The sequence below is a fragment of the Microtus pennsylvanicus genome, chromosome 12, assembly GCF_037038515.1.
Source record: "Microtus pennsylvanicus isolate mMicPen1 chromosome 12, mMicPen1.hap1, whole genome shotgun sequence".
In the NCBI taxonomy this organism is placed as follows: Eukaryota; Metazoa; Chordata; class Mammalia; order Rodentia; family Cricetidae; genus Microtus; species Microtus pennsylvanicus.
The window spans coordinates 1,459,077-1,473,456 of NC_134590.1; the positions used below are offsets into that span (position 1 = coordinate 1,459,077).

General features: G+C 43.4%; 1 protein-coding gene across 4 annotated transcripts in view; it reads left to right on the forward strand.

The window, feature by feature from the left end:
• Glmn (glomulin, FKBP associated protein) overlaps nt 1-14,232 on the forward strand; it is a 31,774-nt gene extending 17,542 nt beyond the window's left edge. For 3 of the 4 annotated variants that reach the window (XM_075942830.1, XM_075942831.1, XM_075942828.1), the window contains exons 8-19: nt 610-797; nt 1,762-1,815; nt 2,118-2,148; nt 2,403-2,492; nt 3,162-3,203; nt 3,304-3,377; nt 5,797-5,881; nt 6,308-6,414; nt 7,214-7,277; nt 12,945-13,068; nt 13,774-13,856; nt 14,081-14,232. In XM_075942830.1, coding sequence (XP_075798945.1) covers nt 610-797; nt 1,762-1,815; nt 2,118-2,148; nt 2,403-2,492; nt 3,162-3,203; nt 3,304-3,377; nt 5,797-5,881; nt 6,308-6,414; nt 7,214-7,277; nt 12,945-13,068; nt 13,774-13,856; nt 14,081-14,197 — 1,059 coding nt within the window. In that variant the 3' untranslated portion in view covers nt 14,198-14,232. The remainder of the gene's footprint in view (nt 1-609; nt 798-1,761; nt 1,816-2,117; nt 2,149-2,402; nt 2,493-3,161; nt 3,204-3,303; nt 3,378-5,796; nt 5,882-6,307; nt 6,415-7,213; nt 7,278-12,944; nt 13,069-13,773; nt 13,857-14,080) is intronic. The other variant, XM_075942829.1, reaches the window with a different exon arrangement.
• Nucleotides 14,233-14,380: the final 148 nt, after the last annotated feature.

Below are 14,380 nucleotides of genomic sequence, written 5' to 3' on the forward strand. Positions count from 1 at the left end.
TCAGGACCGACTGACCTGAGACCAGCAGACTTCCTCCCCGTCTTAGTCAGTGTTCTACTGCTGTGAAGAGACACCACGGCAGTGCTTAGGGAGGAAGGCATTTACTGGGGCTTGCTTACAGTTTTAGAGGTTCAGTACATTATCCTCATTGGGGGAGCACGGCAACATGCAGGCAGACGCGGTGCTGGGAAAACGGCTGAGAGTTTTACATTTAGACATACGGACAGCAGGAAGGGAGAGACACTGCTAGACCTGCTTTGGGGTTTGGAAACCTCAAAGCCCACCTCCACTGACACACTCTCTCCAGTAAGACCACAGCTTCTTAAACAAGGCCACGCTTCCTATTCCTTCTCAAGCAGTGCCACTCCTTGGTGACTAAGCATTTAAATATATGAACCTATGGGGCCATTCATATTCAAACCACCACACTCACTTAAGTACCATCAGTGTCTGAGACAGTCTAATCGTGGGACTGATTATTAAAGCAAGTATCTCAATTCTATACACCTTCAAAAAGATAAGGGATTATACAGAATGTGGATATAGAATAAGGGGTGATAGTATAGTTAATTTGCCAATAGCTTACTTTTTTAAAAACCTATTTCACAGGGATTTTTATCAGAAATTGGACACCCTGTCCCCCAAATTATTCTTAATCATGGAAGGAAAAAAAGGACATGGGGTTGCCTTGAGTTGGAGGAAGAAGAAGACAGACAGTTGGCAGACTCTGTGGCCTCTCTGACATACCTAGTATTTGTTCAGGGCATCGGTATTGATCAGCTTCCAATGGTCTTAAGGTAAGAGTCAATATCAAACTCTTGATTGACTTAGTATCCTTTACATGTATGCTAACACACTGTACACGGAAAGAGGCAGATTAGAGATGCCTGGAGGTTTTGGGTGTCTCCAGCAGTAGAGAAAAGACAAGTTAGTGTGTGGCTTCCAGGGAGATGTGGGGGGCATAAAAGGCATGGAGACAGACAGGTGAAACACAGCCATACTGAAATTGGGGTTATAAAGGAAACAGAACCCCCCAACGTTGAGTGCTAGGTGAAATGCCTGGGATGGGGAGACTCCCCCAGTGGAGCTGTAAGAGAGGAGGGGGGGCCTTGTGAGCCCCACAGGCACAGGCTACAGCACACAGCCAGAGAAGGGGGCGAGAGGCCTCCTACCTTGCTCACTGGTAGGGGACCTTGAGCAATCCTGTTGGCAGACTTCTCAGCTGGGGGAAGCAAAAGACCCAGAATTACTAAACCTCTAGTGATAAAGGCTTTCCCTCTCTGCTGACTAAGGGAACAACCACTCTGTGTAGTAGGAGGCCGCTTGTTTTTGCTTCTTCTTCTTCTTCTTCTTCTTCTTCTTCTTCTTCTTCTTCTTCTTCTTCTTCTTCTTCTTCTTCTTCTTCTTCTTCTTCTTCTTCAGATTTATTTATTTATTGTATACAGCGTTCTGCCTACATTCATGCGTGCAGGCCAGAAGAGGGCATCAGATCTCATTACAGATGGTTGTGAGCCACCATGGGGTTGCTGGGAATTGAACTCAGGACCTTTAGATGAGCAGGCAGTACTCTTAACACCTGAGCCAAATAGTATGTGTATAAATTTCTGTGTGTGTGTGTGTGTGTATGAGATGTTGAGGCTGTGATTGGAGGCCAGTGCTGAGGTCTTATCTGGCATGTGGTCTCTTGTGGGTTTGTCTATCAGTGGTTAGGACAGGAAATTGCCTATTCTAAACATCTTTTTTTATTCTTTCACATTTTAGCCCATTGCACCTTTTGCAGCTGAACATGGAACACATCGAAGTACTTCTGCAAAGGTAAAATGAAATCTCAGGATTGGATGGCATCACTGAACAGTTTTGGGAGGCGGGAACAGGGTTCAAGTTCTTCCTTAGCAACATGCAGTGCTGAGGCCAGGGAGTGCGGCCCCAGACCTTGTATTTCATGCAGTGCTGAGGCCAGGGCGTGCGGCCCCAGACCTTGTATTTCATGCAGTGCTGAGGCCAGGGCGTGCGGCCCCAGACCTTGTATTTCAGTGTTCATTTGCTTCTCCTAAAGTAAGGAACCATTCTAAAAAAACTAGAAAACCATAATGATAACTTTCAATGTTTTCTTTCAGAACAGAACAGTCTGTTTTCTCAAAAGGATTGGTAAGATTCATTTGCTACCGTGTGTGTGTGTGTGTGTGTGTGTGTGTGTGTGTGTGTGTACGCACGCATGTACATGCATTTGTGGAGGTCAGAGGACAACCTGCAGGAGCCAGTTCTCTCCCTTGTATGTGTTCTGGGGACTCAGGTTATCAGGCTTGGGTAAACCCTTTCCAGCGGTCTGCTAGCATTATAAATATTAAAAATAATGCAACTGTCAACGTCACCTTGAATGTATGTGTGTATTTCATCTCTAGGAACTTCTGGAGAATAGCTTACTGAGATTAGAAGACAACAGCCTACTCCATCGGTACTTAGAAATCAAAAGTTTTCTCGCTGTGCCTCAGGTAAGCAGAATATATATTCTGCTCTGAAACAGCTCCCTGCCTATTCTGAACTCTGCCAAGGTAACGTATGCCTGCAGTTCCTTTCCTTCTCAGCCTCTGCAGGTGCTGCTGCTGTTGCTTCCGCTTGAGTTTTTGTGCTGATGGAAATGGTTTGCCATCTGTGCCAAAAGCCAGACTATATGGCCAGCAAGACTATCAAACTGAGTTTTAAATTTTGATTAATTTATACTTTAAAATAATTTTATTCTTTTTGAGTTTCCCCCAGCTCCTAGAATTGGCGACCTTCTCCTGGCTTGTGCTCCCCTTGTCCGTCTCCGCCTGTGGTGTGCATTTGTTCGCTCTGAGTGTAGAAAATTCTTAGTATTTAAATAGAAAAGAATGTCTTTTGCTCCTACATAAGCTTGGTTACATTTAGTGAGTGTGCTATACTTCTTCATGTTTGATTGCCTTTTCTTGCTCTTCTATACACAACTGAAAATCACCATTGCCTTTGAAACCGCACCAAGTCACACCTCACTTTGTCCTGTGTGCAGAGCTGACTGCAGTTAGTTTGCCGTAGATGTAGCCGTGAGGCCAGGGGAGCTCATCTCCTTAGCCCAGGTGTCTCCTTTAACTTCCATTGTGGTCAAAAGCACATATGAATTTGAAATGTTTTTTCTTTATTTCTAGGGCTTAGTCAAAGTCATGACACTTTGCCCCGTTGAGACATTGGTATGTATGATTGGAGACTAGCTATGAGTCACAGTGAGAAATGTTAATAAATAACTAGATGAAAATGTTTCGTCTAATACTATCATTTGTTTCATTCCAGAGGAAAAAGGGCTTGGCTTTGCTCCAGCTGTACATCGACAAGTTGGATTCACAAGGCAAACACACATTATTTAGGTATGTCTCAAGGCAAACACACATTATTTAGGTATGTATCAAGGCAAACACACTATTTAGGTATGTATGTATCAAGCTAAACTAGGCACTTCTCTTGCCCTGACAACAACTTAGGAAGAAAGGTTTGTTTGGGTTCAGTGTGTCGTCCGTGGCCTGTGGTAAGACAGCTCATGGAGGAGGTGTCTGGAGGCCATGATGGAGCAGAGCTGGTCACCTCACAGGAAGGGCCAAGGACAAGCCACCCTGTCAGGTCTGCCTCCTGCCCCCACCTCTCAGCAGGACCGTTCTGTTAGGACTCCCTGACGGGTTGATCTGCTGGTTGACTTGAGCCCTCCCAGCTAATCAGTCAGTTCACAGAAGTCTGTCGGCTGCACCCAGTCTTTAACACATGAGCTTTTAAGAGACATTTTTATAACATAGCCCATGGATAATAACCTAGTGTGTGACTGATTGAAACCTACTAATGCCATGTAATTATTTAAAGGTACAATATTTGTACAGTATAGTTCAGTATCTGTAAGAGCTAAAGAATCAGCTTATCAAGTATTTTGGAAACATATAATGTCTATTATGTGAATAGCAGTGTATAATTTTTAGTTTAATTGAAACATTGTAAACTTACTCTAAGAGAGACAAACATGGATCTGAATAGGAAGGAGAAAAAGACAAGATCTCCTGAGTAAACTAGGAGTGTGGGGGTCATGGGGGATGGCAGAAAGGGAAAGGGGAGGAAGGGAGGGGAGAAAAATGTATAGTGCAATAAAAACAATTAAAAAAAAAAACTCCAAGCAGCCTTAAAAGAATAACAGAGATTGATAATGCTCCTGCTAGAACCTTAGAGTTCAATAGTCTCCATTGTTTATAACTGAACTGAGGGTGCCACAGAGATCTGTAACTTTGACAGGCCAGTCAGTCCGTTACTCTGAGATCTTACCAGTAGAGTTTTTAGTAGAGTTTTAGGCACTAAGTTAAACGTTAGAAAACTCTGTAATAAATAGAGGCTTTCTAAGGCCATCGCACAGTGTACGGGAGATTCCACTCCTCTTCCACCAGGAGGCGGTGTACTCCAACAACACTGACGGTAGCCTACCATCTTAGCCCACTTCACCCTGGGCTGGGTACTAACAATGAGGTGCAAACTGATTGAAGCAATGTCGGGATGCGGGGAGTGTAGAGTCCTAGCATCCCAGGGCCTGTCCTAGACCTCTGACAACAGAGTCAGGCCCAGCTCACACAGCCTCAGCCCTTAGATCTTATACCAGGTTTCTCACTCTGCCGAGAGACCCCTTTCTCATAGTAGCTTCCCATTACGGGCTCAGGGCCTCAGTCTGTGCAGTTGGCTCTGTTGCTTTAGGGCAGCAGAAGGACCACCTCACCTCGTCGTGGCCAGGAGCACAGGCACAGCTGGTAGAAAGGGTTAGAGTCCCGGTCCCTTCTTCAAGCGCATGCCCCTAGGGACCTAGTTTCCTTTCATGAGGCCCCATTTCCTAAAGATGCCACCACCACCGAGTGAGAACCAGCACATGAGCCTTTGGGGACACTGGAGACCTAAGCCATTAGCAGTGCCGTCAGTTTTCCCGCAGCGAATAAGCCAGCAGCAGCCTACTTTCACAGGGAGCACTCTGTGCTTTGAGGTTATACCTGTGCTCACTCTTGGCATGTTAAATTATATGCACGGTTTAATAGAAGTTTGTTGTTTGAGGGCTGAGGAAGTGGCCCAATGGTAAGAACACTTCTCACAAGCGTGGGGGCCTGTGTTCAGATCTCCGGAATCAACACAAAAACTGGGCAGACAGCCAGGCAGTGGTGCAGCTGCCTTTAGTCCTCGCACTTGGGAGGCGGAGACAGGAGGGTCTTTGACAGCCTGGTTTTCAAAGTGAGTTCCAGGAAAGCCAGGGCTGCGCAGAGAAACCATGTTGGGGGAGGGGGGCGGAACATGTAACAATAACAAAAACTGATCATGACTCTATGTGCCTTTAACTCCAGTGCTGGGTGGGAGGTTAGAGGATTGCTGGGGCTTGCTGTGCCAGCCTAGCTTTAGGTTCAGTGAGAGACCCTGTCTCGAAAAGGAGACGGATAGAACAGGACACTCACCCTTCTCTGGCCTACACACACACACACACACACACACGCACACATACACACACACCAGCTGACAGAACAACACACCCATTCTCTGATCTATGCACATGTGTACACACACACTAAAAAGTTGTTTTAAAGACCCAGTTGTACATGAGATTTACCAGGTAGTGAAAGCAAAAGCTGTTAGGATAACTTCACAGGCCACGCTGATAATTGTCCCCACTGTGAAGTTTATAATCAGAAGTTATGTGAGGCCCAATTGAATTGTAAACTTTTTTATCACTATTATATTGCAATTTAATATAATTTCATGTGTTATAATTATGCTTTAAAGGTGCTTATTAAATACAAGTAATCACTCCGGTGTGGAAGGCTTCGTAATTCAAAATATCAAAAATCAGATTGATGCGTCATTTAAGGTAAGAATACAGACCCAGGTGAGGGTTAGTTACCAGTTTATTCATGTGTGGCATATGCCCGTGTTGGTTTACCCACAGGATTTTTCTGTCTGTAATATTAAAGTATAATCCCCTGTTTAAAAAGAAAACACCGCCCCTGCCCCCCTGAATTTCGTTAACTATAAACTTAAACTGTATTACTTCTTTTGGCTGATAATATAAGTTGTGCTGTATACTTCAGAAAAATACAAATTTGAGTCTCATCTGTATGTGGCCATGCATAACCCCACATAGAAAAAGATCCCCAGGGTTCTCAGGCTGGCAAGACCTTCACTAGGTCTGGAAAGTGAATGGCACATAGAAATAAGAGTTAGAGAATCTGTAACAATATGCAACATTTATCATGCTATTACATGAACTTTTCATAATCTTTCTTTTGCTTTTCAGAAAACATCTAACAAATGGTTTGCAGGCCCTCAACTGATTTCGCTGTTGGACTTGGTACTGTTGCTCCCCGAGGGTGCTGAAACAGACTTACTGCAGAACTCAGACAGGTGAGGTGACCGTACCAGGGTTCTGAGAGTAAAATTCCTAAACTAAGAAAATATTTCCCGTGATTTTAGGATCTGTAATTAGTTCATAAAAGTATGTAAGCCTTTCCTATTTAAGTTACTCAGTGACTTAGATAGAAACAAAACCTCTTCTTTCCAGGACAGTGACTGATTTTCTTTCTTTTTTCTTTTTTTTAAAGATTGATTTATTTATTATGTATATAGTTTTCTGCCTACATATATCCTATAGGCCAGTAAAGGGCATCAGATCTCATTACAGATGGCTGTGAGCCACCATGTCGTTGCTGGGAATTGAACTCAGGACCTCTGGTAGAGCAGTCACTGCTCCTAACCTCTGAGCCATCTCTGCAGCCCAAGTGACTGATTTTCTATCTCAGCATTACACAGAGATTTGAAACCACAGCATTTCTGACTAAAATTTAAGAATCTCACAAAAACAGTGCATAAAGGGATTAGATTTGGACTTTGTTTTTCAGGTCTATTTTTTTCCCAGGTAGAGTATAAACTTTCACTTTTGGTGTATTAGAGTGGATGTGGAGAAGAAATGATCTTGAGGACGGCCGGGCTGTCTCTGGGTGAAGGGGAAATAATGCTCACCTAGTCTTGTGAACTCACATCAGGACAGCGATGAGCTGCTGCCACTCCTCAGATGGGTGGGGATGGTGTCCAAGGGCAGCTGTGTTGACAGCGGTATTTCCAAGCTTTTAACTTGCTTTATATATTTCAGCTGTTGATTACATAAATCTCTACTGAAAATAACAAGTTATTTTTTAATTAACAGGATTATGGCTTCATTAAATTTATTGAGGTATTTGGTTATCAAAGATAATGAAAATGACAATCAAGTAAGTGAATTATTTGGGAAAGAACCTGTGAGTATATTAAGAATGCATGAGCTGTTCTTACCACTGTCCTAAGCCCACCTTTATTATTCTTACCCAGCTGTGAAACTTGGGTACCAATTCTGACACCTCCTGTCCGCTCCCAGGCACACTTGGCTTCTCACATCTAACCTGTTTTTCCTGCTCTGTCTCTGCTCTTTTTAGGAAGTCTTGCTAGGCCCTTGTTTTAGTTAGAGTTTCTGTTGCTGTGAAGAGACACCATGACCACAGCAACTCTTATAAAGGAAAACATTTAATGGGGAGGCTTACAGTTCAGAGGTTTAATTCATTATCATGGAGGGGACATGGCAGCATGCAGGCAGACATGGTGCTGGAGAAAGAGCTGAGAGTTTTACTTCTTGCAGGCAACAGGAAGTGAACTGAAATGCTGGCTGTGGCTTGAGCATATATGAGATCTTAAAGTCCGCCTCAACAGTGACACACTTCCTCCAACAAAGCCACACCTCCCAATGTGCCCCCCCCCAATGAGCTTATGGGGGCCAATTACAGTCAAACCCCCACAGCCCTGCTGGTCACCTGTTAACTGGCCTTGTGGAGTGCCACAACACATGAAACTCCTTGCTCAGTCTCTTCTGCTTATATATAGCTCAGGATTTTAATCAGAGTTATATGAAATAAAATTATCCTAAATCACCTCATCAGACATGACAAACTGAAATATATTTAGCCCCAAAACTGAGTTTGTTAATAGTGCTTTTGAATGGTGTGTAGGAAGTTGGATCTTTTTTAATAGCACTTCATTAGAAGTGTTCAATAAATAGAAAGCTACTTGAGGGATATTTGTTATGCAGTAAAATCACATTTACTTTTAGGCTCCTTCCTGCCTACTCCGTTCTAATAACTGCTCTCCTGTTACCTGTGACCACATGAGTCACGCCAGTCTGGACTTTTTTTTAACATGATAGGCAGAATGAAAGTAATTAAGTTTCACATGAAAGTGCAACAGTTTTTATTACTCGGATAAGTCACACCTGGGGATGAGAAGTCCAAGGAGCAGCAGGACCTTGAGTGGACCTAGCAGACTCGACAATGGGCTTCGTCTACACTAGGTGATTGTTTTATTGTGAAAAACGTTGAAATGTCCAGCAGCGATGAGAGACCTTTACAGCAGCCATTCAAGACAGGGTATCTCAGTGTAGCCTTGGCTGCTCTGGAACCAGCTCTGTAGACCAGGCTGGCCTTGAGCTCTCAGACTCCCACCTGTCTGCCTCCCTAGTTGGGATTAAAGGTGTGTGCCACCACTGCCCAGCTCTCATTGTTGTAATTTTTGGTGTATTTCAACATTAACTGTAGCTATCAATATATTTTGTCCCAAATATTTCAGCATATATTTCACTAGGCAGAGTTAAATATATGTCAGCATTTTTCTTGAAAGTAAAATTTATGTAGATGAAGTGCACAGACATGTATATCAAATTTACCGTCACCACAGACGTTCCCGTATGTCCTTCTCACTGGCCACCCATTCACTGACAGGCGACCGCTGTCCTGGCCAGGTGCTGTGTGCCATTCTTCACAATGCTGGAAGAAAAGTGCTCTTTGTTTCTTTTCTCATCAATCCTCTCTCAGGAAAGGTCAATCATTGGCTCAAGTGTGGATGTCTAGAAAATGATGCAAGTTAGCTATGACTCCTTGTAGAACTTTTGAAATTAAACTTAACCCTTGCCTCCTAAAGGGGCTATGGCAAAAACAAACAAACAAGAAAGTACAATATAAATTAAGCAGCCCTGGGCCTTGGACCTCAGCAGGTGTCCTTAGGGAAGCTGTGAGTTTAGCATTGCCATAGTCAGGAAGGCTGAACATACACAAGAGATGATGGGATTTGCTTGACACAGGGATTCTCACTGACTAGGAAGGACAGATGTACTTTCTATAGAGTCTCTGCTGTCTATCCTGACAGCCATAGGTAATGCCTTGCTACATCTTAGTGTGGACATTTTATAACAAAAGAAAGAATATGACTGAGAGGGCTGGCTTATTAATGGTTTCTTTTTCCCTAGGAACCAAATACTGGTTTTGTTTGTTAATTGGGTTTTGTTTTTTATCTGTATGCCACTATAAGCATTTCCATACCAGGGAATTATTAGTATAAGTCCTCTTCTCACTTGCCACATTGACGCCTTATACGCTTTCTAGCCTGTCTGTAATGGAAACATTCCTAACAACAGTTACAAGGAAAAGCAAATTTAGCCACTGTGGTTAGCAAGTAACTGACAGCTTCCGTCCAGGTGTGACTTCTCTGCGCGGTGGCACTGACAGGAAGGATCACAAGTTCCAGGCCAGCCTGAAGTGCCTAGCGGGGCGCTGTCTAAAGCAAAAGTGCAGCTTCTGGCTGCTTACAGTGACCGTGGTACTGTGGTGATGCGGGGTTGTGCCTTTTTACTTGGAGGAACCCCTACCAGTTCCAGTTTTTCATTTAGTTGTGCTAAGAGATGAAAACTAAAAGGCCAGAAGGGCACCCGGGGAGAGACAGAATCCCTTCCAATATAAAGTGATTCACCAGGAGTGATAATCTCTCTTTTCTCACCAACCTGAGTTGGAGCCAACCTCCACTTTCCTACATCCTCCTCGCCCAGTGTCCTCCCACTCTGGGCTCCCTGCGCATTTTCATCGCTTTCTCCCACACTTAGTTAGTTTCCTGTCATTTTTAGACTCTTATAGACGAATAGTTCCCGTCTCTAATTTTTATAGCTCACGTTCTCTACTTTGGGTTTTTTCAGGTAGTGGTTACTTGTTTTGAGTTGCAAGATCATTCTAAAATAGAGCCATAGCTGTGCTGTTGCTTAACTTCTGTCCTCTTCACTCAAATCCTTTCTAATGTCTGATTCAAAATTAAAATGTGCCAGGAGTGGTGTTGTAACTCAGTGGCAGAATAACTGCCTGTTGTGAGGTCCTGGGTTCAGTCCTTAGCACTGCAGTGAAAAAGCGAGATGAGATGAAACATCCCTGGTGTGTGCTCTGCGCGAGGGGGTGGGGGGCATCCCCAGTGCGTGCTCTGCGGGGTGAAACATCCCCTGTGCGTGCTCTGTGGAACCAAACATCCCCAGTGCGTGCTCTGCGGGGGGTGGGGGGACACACATCCCACATCCCGGTGCGTGCTCTGGGGAGGGGGGTAGCATCCCCAGTGGGTGCTCTGGGCGAAGGGGGGGGGGCACACATCGCCTGTGCGTGCTCTGTGGAACCAAACATCCCCCGTGCATGCTCTTCGGGGGTGGGGGGACGACATCCCCAGTGCCCTCTTGGGGGGGCATCCCCAGTGTGTTCTCTGCGGGTAGGGGGGGTGGGGAGCGTCCCCAGTGCATGTTCTGCGGGACCAAACATCCCCAGTGCGTGCTCCATTTCTTCTTTTATTATGGTTGACTCTGTCTTTGCAAGATTCCTGTTTCAGAACCTACCTCACTGTGCTGTAAAAATGTCTAGTGGGGTTGGGTAGGCTGCAGTGAATTGTTTGTTTGTTTTCTAGACCGGGTTTCTCTGTTGCTTTGGAGGCTGTCCTAGAACTAGCTCTTGTAGACCAGGCTGGCCTCGAACTCAGAGATCCGCCTGCCTCTGCCTCCCGAGTGCTGGGATTAAAGGCCTGCGCCACCATCACCCAGCTGCAGTGAAGTTTTAATGCATAGTTAAGACAGAACTCAAAAGGTTTCAAAACTCTTAAGTCAGTGACTTGGATATGAAATGAAAGGCAGGCAATCATGAGGATTTCAAAAGTTCAATCCTTATAAACACTGTAAAAATCTTGCTACTTTTTTAAGATGAAAGAAATCTTAAGCTTTCTTCTTTTGTGTTTTAAAAATTAAAAAAGGTGTGGTCAGCACTCGGGAGGCAGAGGCAGGCGGATCTCTGTGAGTTTGAGACCAGCCTGGTCTACAAGAGCTAGTTCCAGGACAGGCTCCAAAACCACAGAGAAACCCTGTCTCGAAAAACCAAAAAAAAAAAAAAATGTGGTAACTTTCCTGTAAGACAGAGTATATTTTTACCTCCATAGCGTCTTTACGCCTACACGCTTCCAAAAGCAGTACAGTTCACTACAGGAAAGATGGAATTATGCTAAACAGCATGCGAAAGAAATCCTCTTTAGCCTAATTTTGAAGGGTGTTTTTATTAGTTAATGTTTTAATGTTATGGATTACAAATTAAAATAAATTAATGCCCTTAGCTTGATGCCATGGCTCATGCCTGTAATTACTGCCCTTGGAAGGTGAGGTTGCCACATTTTTCTTTAAGTCAGAATGAAGTTATGCTATATAAAGTGGTTTCAGTATTTATTCAAGAAAAAAAATGTTTATGTAGTTTTCTATTATGTGGATATACCACAACTTACCGTTTTCCTGCTAGGAAACATATTCTTGCACTCTCCTTCATTGGACATTGATTTAAAGGCACCTCTGCAATCCAATCATCATAAAATGCACCCTTGTTTGTTTACCGAGTCCATAGATGTTGAATGCACTGATAGGTATTAAGTCTGAATCCCTATCTAGTTTCTCTTTAGATGTCTGCATTTCCCAGCAGAAGGTGGGTTTTTTGAAAGTCTTTTTACTAGCATATATTAATTATGACACTTTCACAGGTGCACATAAAATACGTCTGTCGTTGTGAACCCCATTTACACTCTGGCCTCCTCCCGCTCTTCCGCTAGTTCCTCTCTCAAGTAGTCCCTCTTCTGTTTTCATGTCTTTCTCTTTTAAAAAGCTGGGTTCTGCATATGAGGACTAGTATCTGATTTCACATCAGATTAACTTCAGTTTCATGCACTCTTCTGGGAAGGCACTTTGACTATGGTGACTGATACTCCGCCATGTACACACGGCTTTCTTTCTGTCCTTGTTGATGGGCACCTAGCTTGGATGTAACCTGGGTGTGTGAGAATCACTACGTGTGCTAGCTTTGATTCATGTTCTTTTGTAGTTTTTTGAGGAGCCTTGATACCAATTTCTGTAGTGACTGGACAGATTAACATCCCTGCTAGCAATGCATGAACGCTCCAGAGACTTCAGGGAAAGGCGTGTGGAGTCATCATTATCAGTTGTTACAGAAGCTTCCCATGAGCTCACTGTAAAGTGTTCCATCTCATTCTCATGGTTACAGATAACTGAATTCCCTTTGTAAACTCTATTTTCTGGTGTAAAGAGTACCTGGAGTCTTTCTTATACCACCAATTTACCAATTTCTTGTATTTATCTGTCCTTTTTAAAAAAAAAAAAAAGGTTAAGTTAAAACTTCATTACTGTCCCCTATTTTTGTACCACAGTTGTAAATGATCTTGACATGAAAACTTCTCGGACATATGACAAAATAATGCTAAAGTAACCATCTACCTTGGTCAAATTATTTCGGTTTTAAAAGTCTCCATGAGTAGGAAAGAGAGCAAATCCCTAGAATGTGACCCGTGGCCAAGCACACTGACTGATAGTCCAGGTGTGGAGATGGCAGGATGTCACAGTCCACTCTGGCACAGCTCACACAGTGGTGAGCAGTGTGCTGCCGTGTCGGTTGTAGTATTCTGACACCAGCACTGCTGTCTCTCCCAGCAGTGCGTGAGCTTTAACAGAAGGCATCCTCTGCATGCTGAACCAAGGAACTAATTTGTTCATTTAATCTTCTGAACAGACTGGATTATGGACAGAACTTGGAAAGATTGAAAATAATTTTTTAAAGCCACTTCATATAGGACTTAATATGTCAAAAGCACATTATGAAGCAGAAATTAAAAACAGCCAACGAAACAGCCAAGGTTAGTGGCATGTAGTTTTATTTTCCATTAAGTCTGAAATTCAAATTCTGAAATGATCATTTTTTAAAAATATTTTGTGTGTGTGCATTTATGTGTATCATACGTGTGTATGAGCCCATGGAAGTCAGAAGAGGGGGTGGATCACTTGGAAATGGAGCAGGTGTTTCTGAACCTCCATGTGGGTGCTATTAGAGTGCTAAGTGCTCTCAGCCCCAAACTATCACATTTTAGTACATGTTCATTTATGCAAAAGTGAGAGGCCATGAAAGCTTTATTTGTGTAATTAAAATGATTCTTAACCAATAAAGCTGTTTCCTAAAGAATCCGCTCACATTGCACAATTCTAGTGTTTAATTTTATTTGTTGGTAACAAATATTTTGTAAGGTGTTACCTCACTGACACAATTTAAAATTATCAATGATTAAAGTAGCTTGTAAATTATTATTAAATTAAATTGTTATTAAAATCTGAAAGGTGACAGGATGGTCCAATAGGTGCTTGCCGTCTGCCAAGCCCTAAGCCTCAGTTAAATCTTTAGGGCCCAAGCGGTAGAAGAAGAGAACCAATTCCTCCAAGTTGTCCTGTGACCCCACACACAAAGTTCATAGACAGATGTAATAAAGTCTGGCAGTAAAGCATTTGCCCAGTGCCGACCCTGGGGCTGCTGAGGTGGCAGCATGTGAAAGTCCTTTCTTCCCTTGCAGCAGCCTCGACGTGCAAAGGCGTCTGCTCTGTGACTGTAGGTGGAGAAGAAATCCCTGCTATGCCTCCTGAAATGCAACTTAAGGTAACTCCCAAAATTTTAAGCTACATCCAGTCTGAGGTCTGTTCTATGCTTTGCTTTAGAAACCGCGTTAATAACACAGATTTCTGCTGGGTGTGGGGACGTGGGCCTGGAACCCCGCTGACACAGGAGGATTGCCAGTTGGAGGCCAGCCTGGGCTCCTTCACGAGACCCTCTCCCCAAAAGACTAGTAATGACCATAGTAACGCTCTTTTCTTGGTATTCAGGTCCTGCATTCAGCTCTTTTCACATTTGACTTGATTGAAAGTGTTCTAGCTCGAGTAGAAGAACTCATTGAAATCAAAACAAAGTCTACCTCTGAAGAAAATGTTGGAATAAAGTAAAAATTCTGCTTCATAAATAAATATCAATAAGATGATGTTTCCAGTATGTTTTACAATGTCAAAAAATTATTTGCAGGAACACAGGAACTTAGTTCTAGAAAAATACAGTTGGGGGCTTGTCAGTTTCTGATATACAGATGAGTGGTACACAGCTTTCACCTCCCAGAGCCTGGAGGGATGGCG